The following is a 16,654-nucleotide window of genomic DNA, read 5'->3' as shown; positions in this document are numbered from 1 at the left end:
TTAAAATGTTCCCTAGGTCTGATTTTTTTTTTCAATAGTTGGGTATACACTATTTCTAACATTTTGGGAAGACACTATTTATAACATTTTGGGAAGACACTATTTATAACATTTAAAACTTCTAGGGTGTTAAAAAACATTGAAAAAAAAAAAATTAAAAAATAGGTGTAACTTATCCTATACAAATAAAAGCACAAAGTAAAAAAGCTTTATGTTAACTAGTTATAATATAAGTCTAAATCTATAAATAATATACTTTACAATATATACTTGAAATTATAAACATTAAATTAAATTATATAATTATTCAGTTTATTTAATGTTTTTTGATGCAAACTCGACAACACTGGATTTTAGTCGTTTTGCATAATCTATATGGTTAACTCTTCGTTTGTATCTATTCCATGTTTTTTTGAAATCATGATGAATAGCTTCTCCTGTTTGCTCACAGTAAACTCCTAGGCCGCAGTCAGTAGAATGAAGAAAAGGAAGTATATGACATACTGCTATGTGAACTTTCCATGTAACACTGAGCTTGATACCCTCAAATGTGGCATGCACGTATTCAATCAAATCTGCATAGGACTTTTTAAACTCCAGAACAGCAGTGCTGATGTTATCCCCTGCTACCATACCAAATGCTTTTGCTTGAAGGCATTTAAACTTTCTAACACAGTTTACTATTGGTAGTAAGTCATATTTTCCATTGTTTATAATATCTCTTTCAAGTATATCCACCAACTTCAGGAACTTGCTTGCATTGTTTCCGTCAAGCCCTATGCCTTGGTAACCTCGAAACATGATGTAGTTTGATTGTAACCACTTCTCAAACAAAGGCCATACACTAACTAGAAGTACTGCAAGTTTATTTACTATTCCCATTAGAACATGGAGCTCAGGAACAGGAACCAACTCTTCGAGAAGAGTTTCAGGATCTTCCTCTTTGTACAAAAGTCTTGGATTTGTAACATTTTTAAAGTGTGACATTTTTGACTTCTTGTTTCCGTCAAGGGTAAAGTTGTTATAATGATCATCCAATGACCTAAGTGTTCGTTTAATTCCAGGCTCAAGAGTGCAGGATCCCTCACAATATAAACAACTGTATTTCCCAGCATGACTACTAATTCCAAACACTGAATTTGCACATTTTAGATCAAATGCAACGAAAAACTTTACATCATTTAAATTCAGGGGCTCAATAAGCTTCCAAAGATTATCGTTAGCTTCAGAAACCCCCTCAACAATGCTATAAGAAAGGATCTTTTTACTCCAGCATCATCTAGCTCTGAATCTGAAGAAGTTTTTTCCAGGGGATTAAACACATTTACAGTAACTTTAAGGAATCCCTGACCTGAATCCATAGCTATTCTCAATATGGAGTCATGTGGATCTATTCCTCTTTCTGTAATGACGTGCTGTATAAATGTAGATGTATCTTTTACATGAACCAATGTTCTAGTAATGGCTTCTTCTCCATCCATAAAACCTACTTCTTTAGAAGTGTAAAATTCGTCTATACGGTTATGGAGAGCTTCAATTTTTTCAAAGATGTTCGCTTCAATACAGGTTTGAGTTCCCATACTAGATCTATATTTGAAACAAAAATTCTTTGTTTGATTTTTTGAAAGCTCAAGAGATTTAACCAACTCCATAACAGTACCAAAGGACACCTGTTTCAGCTCAATTCGGTCAGTTTTTTTTTCAGGAGTTCCAACCACAATGTTCAAAGGAGACCCTTGAGTAGCCAACTGAAACTTCTGTCCTCTACAAATATTTTAAGCTTCCATCTTGTGCTTAAGTATACCTGGCAACATACATAAATAAAATATGTTTATTATTTGGAATTTTAAATATGTATTTATATTAAAGAACAGCTTAATATACTTGCCTGAGGCTACCCGTTCTAAATATTTAGGTCCAAGCTGTTCTGCCGCTTCAATGAGATTGTTCACAGCTCTGCTCTCTGTACAGATATGAGCCACTCCTTGCACTAAATATTTTTGTTTGAAAACAAATGAACAAAATTTTTAATTAACTAAATATTTTATTAAGTACAATAAATTTTGTTATGTGAAGCATTATATATATGAAGCATTATATATATGAAAAAATAAAACAACAATAATAATAAAATTCTAACCTACAAAGCCAAGCATGTTGAACATAGTCTGGAAGACTTTGCATGTTCAGAATCATTAGAAGCACTGATTTCATCAACAATGTCTTTGATATTTGATGATTTTCTAAGATGCAATCTATCAATCTAAAATAATGGAAAAAATATTGATCAGTAAGTGATATTATTTTAGCATACTAAATGGTATTTTACTATACACTATGTAAGTTTAACTATATATATTATATAATTAAATTTTAAGCTTACACTGTAAACAGTAAATAAATAGTTAATAAATAAATAGTAATTAGTTGTTTATCTTATACAACCTTATATACATGTTTTGTATAACTAATATTTATATACTACAATGTAGTATATATGTAGTATGTATGTAGTATGTATGTAGTCTACATACATACATATTATACTCAAATACTTCCATGCATGTCATACTTAAACTAAGTATATGTATATACATATACTTATCATGCTGTATATATAATATATAAAGTTATATACATTTTAAGTCTAGGCATACAATAGAAAAACTGAAAGTTTTTTTAATAACACATGTATTATTTTTTAATACATGTATATGTATTAATAACATGTACTAAGTAAATGTTGTAATAACAGGTATTAAAAAAAAATCTGTTCTATATTTTTAGTTAAGAAACTGTGTGATTGTAAATATAACAAAGTATTAACTAGAAATTAATAATAATTATTATACATAAAAAAACAGATTAACATGAATTTTACCTTGGTTATCTTCACTATCCAGTTCCCTAGGTACTCCACCTTGTTCTTGTTGAGATCATAGAGGTTTCTGTGGCAATTGTTACAAATAACCTTGGGATAGTTGGTTACATCTAAACTATACTGACTCCAGACGAAAGTTTTTATCTTTGTTTCAATTGCTGGAGTGATCTTTTGAATTTTAGATGACTTTTTCCCGAACTGTGTAAGACAAACAGCACACGTTTTATGTAAACAGTCCGCCATTGTATATACAATTTAATAATTTCGCGGACTTTCAACCGAGTTTTCACCTAATTTATAAAGATTTTTATGGCTAAAAATAAATATTTTTGAGCAAATTTTTTTTGACTTTGTCCAATCACTCAGAAGTTTTTAATGTCATAAATGGTGTCTACTAATGTATACCCAACTATTGAAAAAGAAAAATCAGACCTGGGGAACAACTTAACCTGGCGGTCACTCTGGTCCACAGTGGCTAGGTTTTGCTAAAATAAAAAGCTTCTTAAAATAGCAAAAGGGCACAAAATTTGCTGTTGCTCCCTCCCACTGCGTTTTACCCTTTGTTTTCAATATTACTGATCTCACCTTAGACTCGTTTTTTACTTACTAAAGAGGGGTGCCTGAAAAAAACGTCCACCTTAAGTATAGTTTATTTACATTTGATTCGTTAAAAAAACAAAAAAAGTTTTCCTGGATTTCACCGAGAATCGAACCTGGATCTCCGTCGACTATTGCCGCCGCATAAACCTTTCGCCCAAATACACACTTACATTAGTAAATTTTTAATTTATTTATATTATTATTTGCATTTATATTTAAAGATGTTTTTAAAATGCGTAAGCAAAAAGCTTTGGGGTAGTATAAAGTATCTAAGGTACCCTCCGTCTTTTTTTTTTTAATTAAACTTTTTAATTAAGAAAAAAAAAAAAAGGAGGGATGGGGGGGGGATATTTGAGGGGGGGGGGTATTTGAGAAACGTACGTACTTTTAAGGGGGGTGGGGACATAAAAGTACGCATGGCAACAGGGGGGAGGGGGGTCGAATTTCAAAATTTTTGGCGTACGTACTTTATGGACGACCCCTAATAGGAAATATACAATAGTAAAGTAAGAGAAAATCTGTTATTTAACTTACAACTAATAGTTTTGAAGAAGAATTTTAAATTATTCTTGTGTTATAATCTACTAATATTTTGATGATAAAAAAAGCGTTATTTAAATAAGAAATTATAAAAAAATATATTTAATATTTATTAAAAAAATTCAAAAAAAAATTAATTATTAAAAAATATCAAGAAATAGAAAAACCGTTAATCGTAAATATTAAGTTAAGCATTTTAAATACATATCAAAACAACGAAAGCAAAAAATTTTAGCCACAAATTTATTCTTCTACTATTATAAGAACTTATATATATATATATATATATATATATATATATATATATATATATATATATATATATATATATATATACATATATATATACATATATATATATATATATATATATATATATATATATATATATATATATATATATATACATATATATATACATATATATATATATATATATATATATATATATATATATATATATATATATATATATATATATATATATATATATATATATATATATGTATATATATATATACATATATGTATATATATATGTATATATATATATATATATATATATATATATATATATATATATATATATACATATATACATATATATATATATATACATACAAACATACATATATCAGTAAATAGAAGAAAATAAAAATAAAATATGATTCTTGCTTAGTATTGTTACCTTCAAATTTTGTTTCAATTTTATTCACAATATCTAAACGGCTAAAATCCATCAATTCTTTTTTTAATTGCTCCCATGAAAGATTTCCATTTTTTTGCTTCCACTTTTTCAAAACATTATTAGCTTTCTCATAACAATTTTTGTTATCAGATCCAATGTTATCAAGATCTGAATCACTTAGACCTAGGTGTTTTCCCCATCGCAACCAATCACTTCCAATATTATAGCTTACTTCACCACAACATTTTGAAATAAATTCATCAGAAGCCAAATCATTTCTAGACACTAAATATAAGAAATTTTAATTTTGAATGCATAAAAAAAAAAAGAAAAGGCAAATAAATTTAAAAAAACAAAAAACAAAAAAAAAATTGGTGTTTATGGGTATATAAAAAGGATTTTATAAGGAATTTAAAAAATTGATCAACAGATTAATTTATTAGATAATTAAGTCATAATTGGTAATAACTATTATGCATTAAAAATGTTAAGATTAAAGTTTTGAAATATAAAAAGCAATATAAAAATTAACAAACTTAAGTAAACACATTTAAAAAATAAAAATAGTCAAAAAGCGGGAACTTACCTGCGGAAGAAACAAAATGGCGTTAAAAATTAAGAAGTTTTTTGTTATTATCTTATTCAACAATTTGTTTTGGAAAGTTTAATTAACTTTCAACTTATTTTCTAATGTTATGAACACAACTTGTCTCGCCACTAAGGGATCTCTTTAATACACACACACACACACACACAAAATAAAATAATACAAATATATTTAGATATTCAGATAGCCTTAAATAAAAAAAAAATGTTTGTTATTCTTTAAGAAAATCATAATAATATGCATATTGCTATAAGTATTGGCTTCTAAATGTAAAAACAAATAAAAATAAAAATCATGCACAAAAATGTTTACACCCTGCTTTGTTAATAGAAGGATGAAAGAGTTTTACTTTTAAATTAAACAATTTTTATCTTTAAAAAATTTTATCAATAAACTTTTATAAAAAATCAATCAAACAACTTATCATTTCCTTCTTCCCAAACTCATGAGAAAGCGTGATTTTATATTCTCATTACAAGCTCAATAAGAGTTGCTATTCATGCCTAGAAGTTTTAAATATTCCATTTTGTGTTTTACGTTAAGAAAGTGATCCTACACAAGTCCTGCACATATATTTTTTCATTATATTATTTGAGTTAACACAATATGGAAATACTGGTATTGTGTTGGCTCAATACTGGTACTAAAAAAGCCTGGTTATACCAGTAATCCAGTATCGGATTACTGGTATAATCAGTAATCTACCAGTATTAGATGAACTATTACATATAGTCGCGATCAAAAGTTTGGAACACTTTAAAAATTTGCAGAAAATTTGAAATATTTGTTTAAAAATATTTATTTACATTGAAAATTTTGAGTATTATTATTATATACATGCAAAATGTTATGTTTTAAACCTCTAAATTTGTTTTAGTCATAGCTTGTTGTTATTTTAGCAAAAAGTAATAAAATAATTATGGGAAAAACTAATAAATTAACAACAGAAAAACGTGCTCAGATTGTTATTCTACGTGAACAAGGATTGACCTTGACTTCTATTGCTGCACGTTTAAACATAACACATAGCTGCATTATAAAAACATTAAAGCGATATCAAGAAACTGGTAATTTTAAAAGTAAAGCTAGAACTGGACGACCAAAGGTGATTACTCAAAGGGCAGATCATTGCATTCATCGTTATACAAAAGCACATCCGTTTGCCAATGCATCTGAAATTTTATCTGAGATATTCCCAACTGGTGTTGCAATAAGTGTTGTGATTAGAATTAGAAGACGATTATGATTGTGATTACAATTATAAGATAATTGTGATTAGAATTAGAAGACAATTAGAAGACGTTTGTGCAAACAATTTAACTTAAATAGCCATGTTCCGGCAAAAAAAACTTGCCTTTCTCAAAAAAATATTAGAGACCGAATCGCCTTCTGTCAAAAATACAAGCACTGGTCAGCGGAAGATTGGGAGGATGTAATTTTTAGTGATGAATCACTAATCGAACAGTTTGGTTGTCGATCTACAAGTGTTAGACGCCCGCCTTGCCAACGATACAACTCCCAGTATTTGCTTTCTACAGTAAAACATTGCCCTAAAATCATGATATGGGGTGCCATTACAGTTTATCTTTGGATGATTTACAAGAAAAAATTTGGCAGGTATGGACTCAACTTATGATTTCTGAATATTTAAGAAAGCTCATTCACTCTATGCCTACCTGCTTAGCTAATTGTTTAAACGCTAAAGGACATCATACCAAGTATTAATATCAAATATTCAATTCATAAAACATTAACTAATGTTTCATAGATATTATTTTTGTCAATTGAAATAGTTACTAATATATTTTGATAAAATAAATGAAGAATTTAATGAAAACTGTGTTTTTTTATGCAATGCTCCAAACTTTTGATCGCGACTGTACATACATACATACATACATACATACATACATACATACATGCATGCATACATACATGCATACATACATACATACATCATTTAAACATAAAATCATTAAAAGTAAAAGTTTAGATTCTTTTTATATAACAACACTAATACCAACTTTGAAATGGATGCACTTTATAAAAGATATGGACATTCAGTGCCAAACTATCTCAAAGATAAATATAACATATGGACATTCAGTGCCAAACTATTCAAAGATAAATATAACATTGGAAGTGTTGTACATTAAACAATAAGAGTTTATAACACTATAAGGTTTCACAATCAAAAGGTTTCTTGGTTTTATTTATGATAAATATCTACTTAAACTGCAGAGCTCAAAGAGTAAAAAGAAATGCAACTTGCCATGTCCACCCCTTCTCCTGAATAGAATTGTGTTAATAATATTGACTGATTTTCAGGATTTATAATGTTTAACGTTTTCAGATGTCGTTATAACGTTTGCCGATTTATAATTTTAAGTTTCAAAATAAAATTATTAAACAAATAAAAAAATCAACTAAAAAAAGCATATACCTTCTTTTTCAACTGAGCTGCTAAATAGACCATTTCCCATTTTATCGTAGAAACCTTAAAATAATCAATACAACAAAATTATAAATAGATAAGAAATATGCTTCTACCAAGAAAATATATAAAGTTAATATATACAGGCCCATAGTAAGATGAAAAAGGCCCATAATAAGGTAAATAGTAGTTCTATTCTTAATTACTTTTAAAATTGCTGTTTTAGTTACTTTTAGAATATGTTGTTTTACTTTTTTACCTTTAGTATATGTTGTTAAACTACTCTATGTACATAATGATCTGTTGAATAAGTATTATATATAGTCATATATCAAAAACTTTGTTTTTATGATTAACTTTTCGCTGAGATTTTATTTACCAGTATTAAATGCTTATGAAGGATTCCAGAATCATGCAAAAAAACTTTTTAGTACAAAAAAAGTGCTTTTGTACACACTAAACTTCTCGTATCATTTTATCTCATATATTATCTAAGTTGAAAATAAAATATACAAAAAAAATTGGTCTCAGATCATTTTTACAAAATAACTTTTATTTATAAAGTGCTTTCGTACACAAATTTATGTCTATACCAAGTCGAAAGATAAATATAGACAAAAAAATAGATCTTAGTTTATTTTAAGTGTTTACTGTAAAATTGGAAATCTCTTTCCATCGAACTAAAAACAGTGAAAATAAAATAACTTACAGCATGTTTCCTTAATTAATTTATATTAACATAAAATATAAAATATAGCAAGTTAAATTTTAAATATTCATAAGTTCATTATGAGAAAAGTCATAAACTTTAATAATCTTATTAGCATTTTAGTTAGACCCCTTGCTCAAACCATGGTTGTAATCTAGATCCCCTGCTCTAATCATGTTTGTAAATTTAACAAATTTGTCGAAATTTAACAAATTTCTAATGTAATAAATATTTTGATACTGTCATTGTACTGATGATTTGATAACTAAAATAACAAAAATGCTCTAATCTGCATTAAATGGAATAGGTGAAGTGAGATTTATTTGATTAACTTGTAATAGCGCCATACTTGACCATAATCATTCATCATATGTTTTTAGATTAGTCGTGCCAAACTTAAGTTTTAAAACTTTTTAACCTTTCTTCTCTAACTGCTCTAAATTAGTTTTATTAGCTAAAGATACAACAATTTTATCTTAATATATTGTTGCATAATTATAAAAATATATATTCCAGTTATAATATAAAACCATATCAAAAACATTCTAATAAGTTAGCCATTATACAACAGGTAGCAACAGTCTTGAATGTCATGACTTTTTATCTGAATTAAAGTTCACCAACCACTGAGAGCACAATGCTGTAACAGAAGTGAGATCTTTTTCAAACTTAAAGTTTTCAAATTTTTATTAATACCTTCTTGTCAATTTTACTGATAAAATTAGTTTTATTTGCTGATGATAAAACTATATAATCTAGTCTTGATATAAAACCATAACTTTTTGATTAGCTAGCCGTAATACAACAAATAGCAACAGCTTATCATGAAGTTTACTTTTCTTTTCTGAATTTTATCTTTAAGTTTACTTTTCTTTGTCTCCCTGTTTTTTTACTCCTATTTCAAATTCCATTCTTTAAAAAGCTCTTATTTATCTTTATATAGAATACTGTTATAATTTTTAAGTTAGGTTTTATGTTAGATCATTTAAATAGATTTAATTATATTAATAAATTAGATCATCTTTCTTTTTTAAAAACATATTTAAAAAATAGTATATAAACATATTTAAAAAGTAGGTGAACTTGCTAGCATATAGTTTGATAAAGGACAAAATCTCCTTTTTGCGAAAATTGTAAATAAAATAAGTTACTTCATAGTTTAAAAACCAGAGTCACTTGATCAATACTTATTATACCAAAAATACCTAAATTTTTAATATTTGTTAGGCATAATAAAAAGTAAATTATAAAATCACTTATATTACAAATTACAAATTTTATAAAAACAAAAAGAAGTAAAAGCATTCTTTAAAGTTTTATTTTAACTTTTTTTTCAAATCAAAATTTTCATGTTTTAAATGTGCTAACTCTAAACTTTTTTCAACAAATTTATATTTCTTATTTGTTATTGTTAATTTAATTTAATTAATTAAATATAAATACTATTTTTAAATACTATTTTTACATTTTGATTTTACAAGACAACTTTATTTTTAAAAAGTTTTCTTAAAAACTTCTTAAGAGAAAAGTTTTAAAGAAGTTTCAAAGAAGTTTTCTTAAAAACTTCTTTATTTAATGAAGTTTTTGCTCACACCCAACAAACAAAAATAATAGAATTAAAAAATTCTAACTGTAGTAATTTTTTAAATCACGCTTTTCTAGTATTCTATCTGTCAATACTATAATTTACTAACTTACAAAGATTGATTATACAATTATGTTTAATGGATATCTTTCAAAATATTTACGTTACAAAATTATAATCTACTGAACAGAAAAAACTAAACAATGGAAACTATTACTCATAAACAACTTATTAAATATAAAATACAATAACAAAAACTATTTTTAAATTAAAAAATTGGATAACTATAGCAACCACTTGATTGTGACTTATAATATTTATTTTAAAGAGTTAAAAACTTTAAAATAAGATAAATAAAATGAATTTTTTTAATATATCTTAAACTTAATAAATAAAATGTTATACAAACAAACAAAAGACCTTATTTAATAAGGTGAAAATAATTAATACAAACTAAGGGCTGTTACTAAGTTATCAAGATTAGATAAGCAAAAAACAAAGAAATATAAATATCTTTTCTAAAGCTGTTTGAGTTATTTTAAATCTGCTTGAGTCAAATCTTGGAACTGTGTCAAGCAAGTACATATCTAAAAAATGACAAGCACACATACGTTCTTATCATATTACTTTGTATTATGATAAGATAAAATGTGTTATCAAATTACTTTGTAATATGATACAAATATGAATAAATGATTGTTATTTTTTATCTGTGTTGAATGTATACTTTATAACAAAAATACTAGTTTAAAAAAAGAAAAAATGAGAGTTACTATATTATATGAATGATATGAATGTATTCATATTCAATATGATTACATTTACTGAGTATAAATAAATATGAATGCATTTTCATACATTCATATTTGTTTTTTTACATTACATTAATCATTTTTTTTTTTTTTTTTTGTCATACCTAGTATTAAAAAAAAAAAGATAGGAAGTGGACTTGGTGATAAAACCAAACTTGTCTTGACCGTGTATTTTTTAATAATAAAAAGTTTAACTTTTTTTTTCAAAAAGTTAGACTTTTTATTAAGTTTATTAAAGTTTTATTTTCAATGCAACTACATGAGTGCAATATGAAGTACAGTATGAATATATTACAGTATGAACACATACTGCTTAATTACAGTATGAATACACAGGTTCAACCCCTCATGTGCTATATATCTTTTTTATTTTTTTGAAAAGTGAGTTACGATAAACTATTTCAACAATTTTATCAAATTTAAAAAATACAATCACATGATAAAGATTAAAATAAAAACATATATAAATAGTACCTAAAACACCTGGAAGATTAAACATTAAATATAACTATTGCACTTTTGGTAACAATTACTCCATTCCATTTTGAATACGATGGTAGTTATTTTTAACACATAACATGATATAAAAGAACATTACTAACCACAGTACTCAGTTGTAAGAACAAGAACTTAAGACGTTCTAAACGCCATAAAACTTATTGTCAAAATATCACATCGCATTAGCAAATGTTTACTTTTCATTTTGCAATGTTGACATTTCGAATGCGAGCGCTGTAATAAAATATCACATCCGCCTAAAATATCACATCCCCCATAGAAAATCCGAAATCGAGAATGCGTTTTCAAGTTATTGCACTTAGAAGTGTATCTAGTACGTCCGAAATATTTATGTACAAAAACAACAAAATTAAAAACGCAACGATCAAGATTTATAAAATGGTTTGTAAATAAATATACTATAAATGAAGTCAGCATTAAATGGTAATATATTTAAAATTCATACTTATGAAATTTTGATCTTAAAATATTGCCTGACAATGATTATATAGATTACACATGGGGGATGTGATATTTTAGATACTAAATACTAATACTTTTCATTATTTTAAATGTTACATAGGGGGATGTAATATTCTAGAAGCCTGGATAAGGGGGATGTGATATTTTACATAGGAATTTCAGCTTCTTATTGTGATATATATACAGATTACACATGGGGGATGTGATATTTTAGATACCAAATACTAATACTTTTAATTATTTTAAATGTTACATAGGGAGATGAAATATTCTAGAAGCATAGATAAGGGGGATGTGATATTTTACGTAGGAATTTTAGCTACTTATTGTGATATGTATACAGATCACACATGGGGGATGTGATAGTTTAGATACCAAATACTAATACTTTGCAGTATTTAAAATGTTACATAGGGAGATGAAATATTCTAGAAGCATAGATAAGGGGGATATGATATTTTACGTAGGAATTTCAGCTTCTTATTGTGATATATATACAGATTACACAATGGGGATGTGATATTTTTGATACCAAATGCTAATACTTTTCATTATTTTAAAAGTTACATAGGGGGATGTAATATTTTAGAAGCCTGAATAATGGGGATGTGATATTTTATGTAGGAATTTCAGCATCTTATTGTGATATGTATATAAATTATACACGAGGGGTGTGATATTTTAGATATTAAATACTAATACTTTGCAGTATTGTAAATGTTACGTAGGGGGATGTAATATTCTAGAAGCCTGGATAAGGGGGAGGTGATATTTTACATAGGAATTTCAGCTTCGTATTGTGATATATATATATAAATTATACATTGGGGATGTGATATTTTAGATACCAAATACTAATACTTTGCAGTATTTAAAATATTACATTGGGAGATAAAATATTCTAGAATCATAGATAAGGGGGATGTAATATTTTACGTAGGAATTTCAGCTTCTTATTGTGATAATTAGTCAACACATATACTGAAATAGTGGTAGCTCTTTTTTATTTCTTTCAGCTTTGTTGGAGCTTGTTTGGATAAAAATATATGAGATATATATGTATACAATTTATGTTTATTTACAAAGCTAATAATAATTTTACATTTTTTTGTATTCTTTATTTTCATTATTTTTTTTAGCTTTTTAATGTTTAATTTAATCTTCTATTTAATTTAGATGCGATTGAGCTAACAATTAAAAAATGCAAAATTGTTCAACCAAGACTTTGAAAAGGGTTTTTAAAATGCATAAGACTTTGAACGAGTTAATGAGTTCTAAAGATTCAAAAAGAACACAACGAACACATTTTTATGCTTGTATTTTTATGTGTTAGTGCATAAACATTTAAGGAAAAGAAATAATTACTGTTTGTCATTGTTGTTTGTTTTTTTTGTATATTTTTAATTTTAAGGAGAGAGGGCTAGAAAATATTTGGAATCTTTTATTAAATAAAAGAAGCTTCTTTATTATCCCAATAAAGTAACAATTTTAAAGTATGATTAAATTAACGTTTTTTTGTGGGTGGTATGAGAGAAGGTTCCACTGATTCTTGAATCAATTTTGAATCTTCCCAAGTCCAGTTTAGAAATCGATTTATATATATATTTATAGTGATAAATGTAAAATCATTGTGAATTTTTTTATTAAGAAACATCAAATATCAATGTGTAATGATAAAGAATACTGTACCAATACTGTATGTACATTGTAGTATATTTATAGTACTGTATAATATTATGGAAAAGACGAACATAAAAAATTTGGGAATTGCGATTATTTACTGTTAACTAATTTGAAATCAAAACAGCATGTTGATTATTGTTGTTTTAAGCCCACTGCGACATCGAAATGCTTTCGCGAATATTTTAATCATTTCGACAACAAAACAGTTGAGCAATAATAAAAAATTTATATTCGTACACACTTAGAATATTTGGTTTCTTTATTTACTTAATGATACAAATGCTTTAAACCGTGTCCCACATTGTACGACGAGGATTTCAACAACAATTAAAAATCGTGCTTATAATGACAGCCAGATAGCGAGGAATTTGACAAGTTTAAAATAAGGATGAAAGCGTGGTGGTTTAATTAAAATGATTAAGTTAGATAAAAAAATTGACTATATCGATTGGCATATGAAAGACTTTTTAATTTCAATTCAACGAGTCGAGTACAAACGCGTAGCCGTGGTAACAAAATTCCGCAGATCAGGAAAGGAATGAGTTTAAGCAAAGTGAAGTGAAATTCTATTAGTAAATATTTATTATTTGAGGTTAAAAGTTGAGCGCACAAATTTTTGTTTTGAATGTACCTTCGTCTGACGTGTCAGAAACCCAGAGCTATTCAAATTTTATTACGCACTGGTCTCAAAACATCTTTAAAAAACATTTAAAATATTTAAATAATATTCTTGTTACTTTTTTATTCAAAAGTTTCTATTCTACTTATTAAATATTTTTATTTTTCTTCAACTTAATTTAATCTAAGTTGTTTAATTTTCTACGTGTAATCTTAATACTAAGTAGGCATTGAAATTTATCCCCCTTCTACTACTTGCCTTACCGAGTCACACTTTACCTACCAGGGCTAGTCCTACAGGTTAGTCAACTAAAAGCCTCTTCAGACCACAACATAAGTCACTATCTTTCGGCAAAGCCGTCAGCAACCCTTGCATGTGGAAATAGACGTTTTTAGAGGTAAAAAACATAAGTATTAGAAAATATAAATATAAGCGTTACAAAGATAGGCATACATTTTAAAAGACAAAACTAAAAGAAAACAATAAATTTCTCTACAAAATAAATGATATTAAATGTTGTGTTTTTTCCGTACGAAAGACATAATTTAGTATAATAAAAGTCAAAAGTGTACAGCACATTTATCGTATATTGTATATGTAGCCTAAATGCTTTCCGTATGAGCCATTAAGACATACTTATTGATTTTATTACGATTATGTATGTATATAAATAGTCCCTAATTCGGAATATGTAAACAGGTTTGATGTACTCATTACAATTTTGAAAAACTCAAAAGTTAAAAATGGAAAAAAACGAACATTACTTTAAAAATATTTTAGCATATTTAAGAGAGAGCACTTATCCAGCGGGTTTTCGAAAAGATGAAAAACGAAGTTTGAGAAATGCGTCAAAAAGTTATTGTGTGCTAGGTACTGGTAATAAAAAACAAAACTCAAATTCAAATATTTCATTGAAATAAATGAAATTGAAAGTATACTTGTTCAATATTTACTACCCTTAGATAACAAGTTGAAGCGTAGAGTAAAGATATGTGGAAACTTATATTATGCGGATATTGTTGTGGATGCGGAAGAGCAAAAAAAAATTTTTGCTGCGGAACATGATAGTCCTTTAGGGGGTCATGGTGGCACAAACAAAACAATAATGAAAATAATGGAAAAACATTATTGGCCCAATATTACCGGAGATATTAAAAAATAAATAAAGTATTTTGCTTTTAAATTTATTTAATTGCATTATTTTTATTTTATTATCATAGTAGAGTTGTAAAACCACTACCATCGGTCTTGGGAAAATAAGATAAAAGGTTAAAAAAAGAATAAAAAAATAACTCTTTTAATAGATAAAACAATGCATTCGATGTCAAACATCGGGTCAACTGCTTTCCGCATCCGAACCTTTACATTCCATAAAGGTAACTTAATAAAGTGTTTTTAAATATCTTTCTAGAATTCGGAATCTTTAATTTAGTATATTATACGAATGTATAACGTATTATGTTTACTTTCTTATGTTGCATTATGTTGAAATTTTGTGTTTAGACCACAAGAGTATGGGAAATTATTGGTTTAGACTTCGCCGGACCATTTACTAAAACATCAATGGGTAACAGATACTTCATGAGTTGTACCGATTTATTTTCTAAATGGCCTATTGCTTACGCATTACCAAATAAGGAAGCAATAACGGTAGCAAGAGCGATTATGAATTTAGTTACAACCTTTGGTTTTCCATCCGTCATACTTACTGACAATGGAACTGAGTTTTGCAATGAGGTAATTTTTAATTTTTTTATATAATGCAGACCCGTAAAAACAACATTAGGTCGAATCCTTTAAGGATGAATTAGAATAAAACCTTTTGATTTTGTATAATACAGCATTTAAAATAGCAAGTAAATAAAAATAATTCATTTTTTCCCGTTATTTAATTAGTTAAACGATGAGGTATATAAGATCTTGGGTATCGAACGACGAAGAACTGCTGTTTATCACCCTCAAACAAATGGACAAGATGAAAATACAAATAAAAATGTAAAAAGGTGTGCATTATTTTATTATTGTTTAAGTTCAAAATAAAATAATGATAATAACATCATTATTTTGAAATTACGTTAATTAGAAAAATCAGAAAACTTGTCGACGAAAACCAGTCAAACCGGGATGAGTTTCTAGATATAGTTTTATATCCATTACGAATTGAAAGACAAACGTCTACAAAAGTGTCACCTTTTGAGTTGATGTTTGGTGGTCGTTCACCTGTTTGCAGAAGTGAGTTCAAAGAAGTAAGTATATTTGGATATCATTTTAAACAATTATATTTACTTTACACTCATAATTTAGTATACCAATACCAGTATGCATTGTTATTTAGGAGGTCGGTATTTTCCCCGCAAATGAAGATGAAGTTAAAGCTGAAATCGAAAAAAATAAAATTCATATTGAAAACTTAACCAATTTGGTCACTAAAGTAATCACTTATACCACTTAACTTTAATTTAATTTTTAATATACCATCTTTTTTTTTTTTTTTTTTTTCTAATTACAATAGTTA

General features: G+C 26.8%; 3 protein-coding genes and 1 long non-coding RNA gene across 6 annotated transcripts in view; 2 read left to right on the top strand and 2 right to left on the bottom strand.

The window, feature by feature from the left end:
* LOC136075004 (NACHT, LRR and PYD domains-containing protein 3-like) overlaps positions 1-11,595 on the bottom strand; it is a 40,998-nt gene extending 29,403 nt beyond the window's left edge. The window contains exons 1-3 of one of the 2 annotated variants that reach the window (XM_065787193.1): positions 11,331-11,595; positions 7,760-7,813; positions 4,710-4,994 (exon numbers count right to left, since the gene is read on the bottom strand). In XM_065787193.1, the coding sequence (XP_065643265.1) occupies positions 4,710-4,994; positions 7,760-7,813; positions 11,331-11,355 (364 nt within the window). In that variant the 5' untranslated portion in view covers positions 11,356-11,595. The remainder of the gene's footprint in view (positions 1-4,709; positions 4,995-7,759; positions 7,814-11,330) is intronic. The other variant, XM_065787194.1, reaches the window with a different exon arrangement.
* On the bottom strand, positions 200-2,280 carry LOC136075002 (uncharacterized). Of its 2 annotated transcripts, XM_065787192.1 has the most exons (3): positions 2,141-2,280; positions 1,889-1,990; positions 200-1,804 (listed from the first exon to the last, which is right to left on the bottom strand). In XM_065787192.1, the coding sequence occupies exon 3, from the start codon at positions 985-987 to the stop codon at positions 313-315; it is 675 nt and encodes a 224-aa protein (XP_065643264.1). In that variant the 5' UTR covers positions 988-1,804; positions 1,889-1,990; positions 2,141-2,280; the 3' UTR covers positions 200-312. The 2 variants fall into 2 exon arrangements, with proteins under 2 accessions (XP_065643264.1, XP_065643263.1); XM_065787191.1 differs by lacking the exon at positions 2,141-2,280 and having other exon boundaries at positions 1,889-2,089.
* An 84-nt stretch (positions 11,596-11,679) lies between the features above and the next one.
* LOC136074722 (uncharacterized) lies at positions 11,680-13,211 on the top strand. The gene is made up of 2 exons (XR_010635372.1): positions 11,680-11,798; positions 13,014-13,211. It is a non-coding gene; the product is annotated as an uncharacterized LOC136074722 (long non-coding RNA).
* Positions 13,212-15,431: 2,220 nt separating this feature from the next.
* On the top strand, positions 15,432-16,603 carry LOC136074999 (KRAB-A domain-containing protein 2-like). Its single transcript, XM_065787190.1, has 5 exons — positions 15,432-15,515; positions 15,643-15,876; positions 16,036-16,142; positions 16,223-16,385; positions 16,475-16,603. The coding sequence occupies exons 2-5, from the start codon at positions 15,703-15,705 to the stop codon at positions 16,589-16,591; spliced, it is 561 nt and encodes a 186-aa protein (XP_065643262.1). The 5' UTR covers positions 15,432-15,515; positions 15,643-15,702; the 3' UTR covers positions 16,592-16,603.
* The last annotated feature ends 51 nt before the right edge of the window (positions 16,604-16,654 follow it).

Source organism: Hydra vulgaris, chromosome 01, assembly GCF_038396675.1.
Source record: "Hydra vulgaris chromosome 01, alternate assembly HydraT2T_AEP".
In the NCBI taxonomy this organism is placed as follows: domain Eukaryota; kingdom Metazoa; phylum Cnidaria; class Hydrozoa; order Anthoathecata; family Hydridae; genus Hydra; species Hydra vulgaris.
This window is presented reverse-complemented; position numbering and strand designations above follow the sequence as displayed.

Bases quoted from the DNA above. Each gene is read 5' to 3' on its own strand.
- LOC136075002 (XM_065787192.1), bottom strand. From the start codon at position 987: ATGTCACACTTTAAAAATGTTACAAATCCAAGACTTTTGTACAAAGAG.
- LOC136074999 (XM_065787190.1), top strand. From the start codon at position 15,703: ATGGGTAACAGATACTTCATGAGTTGTACCGATTTATTTTCTAAATGG. The intron at 15,877-16,035 runs GTAATTTTTAAT...TTATTTAATTAG, and splicing joins GAACTGAGTTTTGCAATGAG to TTAAACGATGAGGTATATAA. The intron at 16,386-16,474 runs GTAAGTATATTT...ATTGTTATTTAG, and splicing joins GCAGAAGTGAGTTCAAAGAA to GAGGTCGGTATTTTCCCCGC.